Source organism: Oreochromis niloticus, linkage group LG17, assembly GCF_001858045.2.
Source record: "Oreochromis niloticus isolate F11D_XX linkage group LG17, O_niloticus_UMD_NMBU, whole genome shotgun sequence".
Taxonomy (NCBI): Eukaryota; Metazoa; Chordata; class Actinopteri; order Cichliformes; family Cichlidae; genus Oreochromis; species Oreochromis niloticus.
Genome location: NC_031981.2, coordinates 6,185,035 through 6,194,400, shown reverse-complemented (window position 1 = coordinate 6,194,400; position 9,366 = coordinate 6,185,035). Strand labels below are relative to the sequence as shown.

At 36.2% G+C, this 9,366-nt stretch overlaps 1 protein-coding gene across 1 annotated transcript; it reads right to left on the bottom strand.

The window, feature by feature from the left end:
• Window positions 1-5,317: 5,317 nt before the first annotated feature.
• LOC109195075 (uncharacterized) lies at window positions 5,318-6,972 on the bottom strand. Its single transcript, XM_019346509.2, has 3 exons — window positions 6,558-6,972; window positions 6,140-6,422; window positions 5,318-6,054 (listed from the first exon to the last, which is right to left on the bottom strand). Exons 1-3 carry the CDS (start codon window positions 6,917-6,919, stop codon window positions 5,893-5,895), a joined length of 807 nt encoding a protein of 268 aa, XP_019202054.1. The 5' UTR covers window positions 6,920-6,972; the 3' UTR covers window positions 5,318-5,892.
• Window positions 6,973-9,366: the final 2,394 nt, after the last annotated feature.

Genomic DNA, 9,366 nt, shown 5'->3' with positions numbered 1-9,366 from the left:
TTTACATATAAGGTCTTGAATAATCAGGCCCCATCTTATTTTTAAAATCACATGGTACCATTTCACCCAAACAGAGTATTTATATTTTTAAAAGTAGAAGGAGCAGCAGAGCCTTAAGCTTTCAGGCCCCTCTTACATGCAGTGCACTCTTAAAAACATGGTGAACACTGCCACCTTCAGGTGGTTTTCTTTCACATGAACTGTTTAAAATATTCAAATAAATAGTGTTTAAATAATTGCATGAATATGTTTTGTTTGCAGTGATGTCAGAGATCAGGGTCATTATCAGCTCTGTGTGATACAATATTATTTCATACCAACAATCAAGTACGATTCTCTGTTCAACCCTTCAGGGGTAATATCATACCCTAAAGTATGCATCATAATATCATGCATAGAGTGCCCTGCAATTGATATTTACGGAATATGCTCTTTGCAAATGTAGTCAACTATTTCCATATTTGCAAACCTGCATTTCAACTGCATACACATTGAAATATTACTTTTGAAATTAGATGCTGCGGTATTATTTTCCCAAGTAGCTGGATGACCTAATTCAGAACGAATAGTCACAGATTTCATTATAATACACGAGTTTTAGGACCTTCCCTTTAGTTGTCAAGCTTGAGGGAAAGGTTCAACGAAATTTTCCAAAGAAAGTTAAAGAACAGTTTGTAGTGAAGCAAGTAAAAGGATAAACATGCAGAGCATTATTTCAGTCTCTAAACCACATAGAGGCAGTCCACCAACTAATCAAACAGTTAAAGTAGCATTATTCAATACAGACGTTAAGAAAATTACCCTGCAAATCCACACACCTGGACAAGATGCAGGCTACAAAACCTCCCTTTATTGTACATAATGAACATCTGTGCATCATGTACCCCCTAAGACTGGAAAACAGATTTGTAGTCTCTCACGCCAATGTAGTGGCAGCTATCCTGTTCAAACCAGGTTTGGAATGATATGAATCATGTAAAATGCTACTTTTAATATTAATATTCTTTGTTCAAGTGTGCTACTGGAGATCACACAAACCTTTGCTTTAATAATCACACACAAACATTATACATTCAACTAGAAAATAACATAAAATAATAACATAACATAAAAATACAGCCTTATAGTGATTAATATGAGAGCAGATTGTGGATCTGCATTTGATATCAGTAAAACAGAGTTCATAGCTATGTGAAATCTTCATCAGTGATTATGGGCAAAGCACAAGCTACATTGGCTTTATAATTCTTTTGCTGAAACTCTTACCTGTTTATTTTTGGTCTTTCTTTTTCCCTCTCTCAGTCTTTGTGCTCTCACTCAATAGTTTAATTTAACAGTGAAATGGAATTTACAATCTAAAAAAAGGCATAAAAATGTGCGTGGTTGAATACAGGCTGCTGTTGGACTTTGGCGGGTAACATCCTTTTGACTTTTGAGGATCTGGAAATGTACTGTAAACAAGCACTGAAACCCAATTGAACCACAATAAAAACAAGTTTTTTGGCTGGGAACTAGCGATATACCAGTAGCCTAATGATTAAAAGCTCAAGATAGCTAAATAATCTGTAGTGATTTAGCCTACATTAGTTAAATCACTAAAGAATTAGCATTAGCTTTTTGACGCTATTTAGAGAATAGATAAAAGTAACCACTCACTTTTTAAGTCACAATAATTTCTCCTGAATTATCAGAACAATGTGCATTTATGCTGTATTTCAGGTAGAGTGTGTGTTGAATCGCTCTCTACAGTGGTCCCTCGTTATAACGGTTCACCTTTCACGGTCTTGCTGTTTCGCAGATTTTTTTTTGTGCAATTTTGCATGCTTTTTTTTTCCTTTGGTACAGCGCATTGTGTTCTGCATCCTGATTGGCTGTAGACCATTGTCAATCAATCTTGTGCTGTGTCTCCTGTACAGTACAGAATGCGTTCAGCTTGTCAAATTTACACAAATCTTCGATTGCTAGCAGTGTGAGTCTGAAGTGCTGTACTGTATGTGCCACGGTCAGACACAGAAGGCGAACACAGCTGGGAGTAATTGACAAGATGAGACAGGGGAAGCAAAACTCAATACATTGACATAGGACACAGACTTTCAAAGTAAAACAGGAAACATAATAGACGCGGACTTGGCTAGGGGGGACAGCAACCATGGAACACATAAACAGAAACCAAAAGACTAGAAAAGATAAACAGTGACAAAATCAAAGTTCAATAATGATACAAAAACTCAAAGCAAAATCTCAACTATTTGGAAATATTTGCACCGTTAAAGGCACCTGTGGGTACCTTTGGTTTCATTTTATAATACTGGACTTATTTTTCTACGAAGGTTTGAACTTTGAGAGTGTTTAAACAAGAGAGAAAAGCTTGAAATGTTAATGTCTGTCTGAGAAAAGTGTATAAAGCTTGTAGTGGGGGTTTTTACAGCCGTAAAACATCTATAATAATTGCAAAAAATAAGTTGGCTACTTCACGGATTTCACCTATCGCGGGTTATTTTTAGAACGTAACTCTTGCGATAAACGAGGGACCACTGTATCTGTTATCATAGATTCGTGTCATAAAATGACCTCTTCATTTTTCTGCCACATCAACAAAAGTCTTATTGTAACGCTGTGTGATACAATTTGGCAGTGCTATTATTGCAGTTAGTTATGGGATGGTAATTTATGGAATGTGCTGTGAACCTAGCTAACATTTCTTAGCAGTAGCAGTAATGTGAGTTACTTCACTCAAGTAATAGTTTTAAAGGTTAGCCTGATACATAACTAGCCAACTTAAGGCTTTAACGGCTAAAAGCAAAGTTGTCAGCAAGTAAATACAAAACTGTTTATACTTTTGTGTATTGCTGCAGATTTTTCAACTATTAACTTGGTGCCTTTGGCAGCACCTTAGGGGGACATAATGGTAATAAGAGGGGCTGATCCATATGTTCACAAAGAATAGCCACTTTTTGTGTTCGACTGAAGTTCCCTGGCTTTCATTCAAAATCTGTTCATCTGAACACCTACACATTAAACAACAACAATGATCAATGGCTTCAAGCTGTGTTTTTGTATATGAATATTTCATACTTTAAGGCTGCCTGTTTATTTAAGGTAGATGAACAATACATAAAAGTACATAATCATATCAGAGCTGATCTATTACATAATTGTTTTATTTCTTGTGTCACACAGGAAAGAATCATCCATATCTGATGAGAAGACTTCTTCATTTGGCCTTATTGTGTATTATTTTGTGTTTGGTGCAGTTTTCTTGTTTGTGGGGGTGTTTTTTTTTTTTCAACAGGAGATGTATATCTCTAACAAGTTGATTTGTTCACATTTGCACATCTTAATTTGTAAGGGAAATGTGCATTTTGAGTTAATACACTATATGCATATAAGGCAACCTTTACCTTTTGCACTCTGCTGAGGCTGAAGAAGTCACTTGGATGAGTGAGGAAACGTTTCTCCCACTGAAAACACTACGTCCAGATGAGCACAATCAACCTTTTGGGACAGAGAACTAAGCAAAACTGAGGAGGATGTGTCAGAGGAAGAGGATGAGGTCCAGTGTGACCATGAGGAGGAAGACTCGTCTGATGAAGAGGAGGACCCAGATGTCACAGATGCTCAAAGATGCGCGCTCTGCCCTTGACAGCAGAGCTCACAAAAACCATGCACATTTTTTCGGCCTGGGCAGTGCAGAGCTGTAGGGGAGACACACTAATTAGTTGGTAATCTCTGGTAATATTCATGTTTGCCTTTTTATTTTACTTTTACATTACGTTAATTGACAGTCACTGAAGATATATTGCACAAAGGTTTAATTTAGTTAGTTTGTTGTAATACATGACATCAGTATGCCATATTTCAAATGATGGTGCACAATTTGTTTCCCATTTTTAGGCTACTATAGGTATATGTTGTAATAACCTGAGTGCTGCTCCAGTTGTTCCGGGTTTGATTGAAAGAGGAAGCTGAGGGTGGAGCTGGTTATATACTGTTGAGCAGTCTCTCATTTGGGGACATCAGTCTGTTTAATTATGACTTTTTGAGCAGAATTCTGTTTAGTTGACCTCTTTTATGGGCCCACTTAGTTCTTAAAGCTATAACTCAGGACATGGAGATAAATGCATGTTTTGTCTGGTTGTGCTCATCCTTTCTCCCACTCTTCTCACCAAAGAATAACATCAGCATTTGCTAGAGTAGGTTAATTAGATAAGTTTATCATTTATTTATTTGTATAGCACATTTAATTACAGCAACGTTGACCAAGGTGCTGTACAAAAATACAAAATAACTAGTACCAAATAACTTATAATATTAGTACCAAATACCAGATAACTCTCATACTAAAAGCCAGTGAATACAAGATAAGTATAGTTCAGCTGATTGGATTAATGTTTTGTGATTATTAAAGTAAAGGTTAACGTTTCGGTATTATTCTTTTTAGTGTAAATAGCTCTTAGAGGTTACTCCAGCACTTTATAACATATGGTAGCCTTCCCTTGTGGCTGGCTGTCCAGGCCAATTAAGCCAAGAAATTACAGGTGCCACGATCATCAGGGGAGCTACAGGTGGGACTGACTTGACCTGCAAGGCTACTCAGGTGTGCTTATCTTATCAGTGTTAGCAGGGAACGAAGCAGGGCGAGTCCCCTCAGCCACAATGGCTCCATCTGAACTCTGCATTACCTACTGGATAAGACTCATAGGATAAGAGATTAGGACTTTATATCAAAGAGCTTTTAAACATCTATGTTTAAAGTTAAACTATTCTATATATTCAAGTTTCATTCTATATATTCAGGTTTCATTTTACAGTTTTTTTTTAATAGGTCTGGTACTATTTCCATAACCAAAGTGTGCATTTTCAAATCTCTCAGTACAAAACTCACATTTGTAACACCACTAGTCATTCTTCCAAATCTGATGTCAGATTTCATTGTATTTGCACATATTGTCATTCCACTTAATCATTGTTTCAGAACACATGATCATTGTGATATATTTTGAGAACATTTGCTTTAATCACCCAAACAAAACAGTAAGATCTTTTCTCAACGTAGTACTTTTACCAATAATTTCATTCAGGAGCAAATAATACAAGGTAAGCGTTTCAAATTGTCCTTGGTGATGGATGAGTGTAACTGAACTGTACACAGCAAATATTACACTTATATTCAAACATAAAAAAAAAAAATTACACACACACACACACACACACACACACACACACACACACACACACACACACACACACACACACACACACACACACACACACACACACACGAGAAAAAAAAAAAAAAAAAAAAAAAACACAAGTCATTTACATAAGCAAAATATATTTTTATGTTATTTTATTCTTATCACTTTTACACAATTAATCAAGCCGGTCATTAACATTGGGCCATAAATTTTCATCAACATCACAGTGGATGTCTTCGTTGTTCAGGCACCGTGGGAAAAATCTCCTGGCATGACGAATCCAGGCTTGACATTGCTCAGCAGTTATATCACCACAAGCTTCACACATGGCTTGAAGGAGGGAGACATGCTCATGGGGATGGCGATCATACACCTTCCACCTCCATGTAGAGAAGAATTCCTCAATTGGGTTGAGGAAAGGGGAATATGGTGGAAGATAGAAGGTCATGAAGCAAGGATGTGTTTGAAACCATTCCTGAACCAGCTGTGCATGGTGGAAGCTGACATTGTCCCACACAACAACATAGACGATGTCTTCTCCCTGACAGGCCTGCTCCAGTTCATTTAAAAAAAACAAACAAACAAAACAAAACAAAAAAAAAAAAAAAAAAAAAAAAAAAACACACACCAAAACACTATCAGGTGTTCAGTGTTGTATGACCCTAGGACTGGTCTACAGCCTACCACACCATCTTCAGATATAGCTGCACACATTGAGATATTTCCCCCACGTTGTCCAGGGACTTTGTCCAATAAAGTTACGTCCTCTGTGTCTAGTTTTTGCCAGATTGAAACTGGCCTCATCAACAAAAAAATACTTGTGATGATTCACAGCAGCGTCCAGCTCCATCACCCTCTAAAATGATAATTTAGTTAGTTTTTTTTACAACTAATAGTTGTCAGTACTGTTACAGTAATTGCATGCCAGTTCAGCGTTGTACCTGAATATATTCTGAACGCAGTTGTTTCACCCGGACATTGTTCCTTTCAAAAGGAACCAAGTAAATTTGTTTCATGGAAACCTGGTGCTTCTTCAAAAGCCGGGCAATCGTTGGAAGGCTAATTGATGGCACATTGGCAAAGGGGTCATTGCTGTTCTCAATAGCCTGTTTGATTTCAGACAGCCATATGTCATTCCTTGCCCTGACCATTTCCACCACAGCCAACTCCTGCTGGTCCGTCAAAACACGTGGGCGACCACCACCAGGTTGTCTCCTGTTAATTCTGAGGACAATCATATACTGGCAATATTGAAGTTTTACAAATTACATTACATTACTGTAAACTGACAATTACATGTTGTTCATCTATACAATAGAGTACTATATTTTAGAAGTGAAGTTGCTATAGCAGACATACCGGTTTTCTTGGCGAAAAGTTCTGATGATAGAGCTGACAGTTGACCTTTGTAAATTAGGCTGTACCAACCTGGCAGCCTCAGCCATGGTAAAGCCTCTGTTAACCACATGGTCAACAATGATGGCCCGGACTTCATTGGAGATGATGGTGCGTTGTCTTCTGCCTACATTTCTCTGAAGACTACCTCTCTGTCGAGGAACACCACCACCTCTTCCTCTTTGTCTGTGCCCACCTCTCTGTCGAGGAGCACCACCACCTCTTCGATGAAGGTTTCCTCTCCCTACGAGTCTATCCTGCTCCATATTTGAACAGTGCAAAGTCTCAAACACAGTTCTACTTATATGGTAACTAATTGTGATCATCAGGGGGAAACAATTAGCAATTAGTATTTCTAGATTGAAAGCTCTTGCAGCAATGTGTAAGTTACAAATGACCAGACAACAATCAGTCAAGTTGGAAATCCATGGACATAATGAAAGATTCATTGATTAAACATTAAGATCAGTTGAATGAAGTGACAGACAAATGTATTAAACTGACTAATAAGAGATGCAAATCCCAAATTTTATAGTGATAACATTATGAAAGGCAGTAACTGTGAACAAAACATTTATTTAGATGAAACACTTATTTTGTGTAGTGTCAAAAATATTTTGTCATTATGTGTATTGTACTAACACAATTGAAAATATGCTGAAATGTTTGAAAAAAGGTGCACTTTTGATGATCTGTTGTGATATTGTTGTGAAGAGTTTTGGAAATGTACCAATTGCTTGTGAAAACTGCGCCAAACCAATAGAAAAAAACTGTATGTATTCAAGTTTCATTTTATATATTCAAGTTTCATTCTGTTTATTCAAGTTTCATTTTATATATTCAAATTTCATTCTGTATATTCAAGTTTCATTCTATATATTCAAGTTTCATTTTATATATTCAAGTTTCATTTTATATATTCAAGTTTCATTTTATATATTTGAGTTTCATTCTATATATTCAAGTTTCATTTTATATATTCAAGTTTCATTCTATATATTTGAGTTTCATTGTATAATTTCAAGTTTCATTCTATATATTCAAGTTTCATTTTATATATTCAAGTTTCATGTGGTAGTAATAATAATAATAATAATAATTATTATTATTATTACTACCACTGCTAATTTCTCTTACTTTCTCTTGTTTTCTTCTGTATATAACTGCACACTCTCTATATGCTCATGTAAAGCTGAGGTGCACGAGCCAAAGAATTTCATTATGGATAAATGTGGCTACACTGTTTATCTGTACATGACAACAAAACTTGAAACTCATTTCATATTTTCAAGTTTCATTTTGTATTTTCAAATTTCATTTTATATTTTCAAATTTCATTCTATATAGTCGAGTTTCATTATATCCATACAAATGATCAAAATATGGTGTGCCGTTAAAAAATTGCATTGCTCTCTTTAATGGTTTTAATGGTTCGATATATAATGAACAATATTTATATATTAAGAAAATGATAATATATTTTAGATATGTGATGCCTCTGCATTGTGCTGGTGATCTGAACAATAAACTGAGATGTGTACTGAAATGCAGTCACTTCAGAAGTCACTATTTGCATGAAGTCCACAAAAAAACAGCCACACGATGGCGCTGTTCACCAGGGCTTGACTTCGAGATGCCTCATTTGGATGGGTTTTCATCTGCAGTGTGAGACAGTGGAAAATATTGCTGCCACTCTAATGACTGAAATTACAATAAAAAAAAACAACAACAACTTCCCCTCCCCCAAATAGAGTGAGGGAACAGCTGATTTAGAGAAAATAAATAAAGTTATAAGAACTGTAACTGAGAGGCTTCAAGTATCAGGTGAAGTGGTGCTGCTACTAAAGATATATGGGGCAAATGAACTTACGCAAGGCATGAAGCCTCTACAGAATCATAATGTTTATCATTGTGGTAGAGTCACTAATGTGCAAGATGTTGTCACAAATCCATAGATGAGGTACAAGAAGTCACTGGCTATGCAGCTAGTGTTGGTGATCCCATTGCAGGCGAGCAATAGCTGTAAGCTGTTTAAAGAAAGCATCTAATAAACAGATCAAATGCCTGAGCTTTAGCAAAAATGAGTTAACATGATCACTTGAATGTAAACAAACAAACAGATGATTTCGTTCACTCCACACTTCACTCCATTGCTTTTCACATTTTCCTGTTAATATTTATGTTGCATGAGAAAAATGGCAAGGGGCATAAGTCATACTTTATGAGACACAAAACATAAGATGAAGGATCTGAAATATCTAGCACTGCAGAAGCTTTTGTATTCATCTTGTATGTATGCATGATGTCATTGAGGCCTTTTAAATGTGGTTCTGGGAACTTTGGTAGAGGTCCATATCTCTGTTTGCAGATAGATACTGTGGCATCTCATTCAACTTTCAACTCAACTGTGCAGTGGCTTTATTCCATCTTTAGAGTTATTTTAGGGCATGATCCAAGATTTCAGTGGTTTCACCGCTGGAATAATTCCATGACAAGATGGTTTGTAGTTGCTTTGGCTTTTATATTGAGCTGAATCAGAAAAACTCTGAGTGGGTAAGTGGTAAAAGTGGTAAAAAGTGGTAAAATGATGTTAATAAAATAAAGTTTTACAATCCCAAATAAGATAGGACAAGGTGTATGCAAGTGGTTTGCAAAAATGGTATTCACAACAGAAAAAACACAATTTTAATATAATGACAGCAACGTTGGTACAAGGCCATGTTTTTACTACTCTTGCTGAACTGAGGAGACCATATGGCGGACTTTTGGGAGA

Excerpts from the sequence above, each read along its gene's own strand:
- LOC109195075 (XM_019346509.2), bottom strand. The coding sequence starts at position 6,919 with ATGATCACAATTAGTTACCATATAAGTAGAACTGTGTTTGAGACTTTG. Across the intron at positions 6,423-6,557 it reads ACTTTTCGCCAAGAAAACCG|AATTAACAGGAGACAACCTG; the intron begins GTATGTCTGCTA and ends GATTGTCCTCAG. Across the intron at positions 6,055-6,139 it reads TGCGTTCAGAATATATTCAG|AGGGTGATGGAGCTGGACGC; the intron begins GTACAACGCTGA and ends TTATCATTTTAG.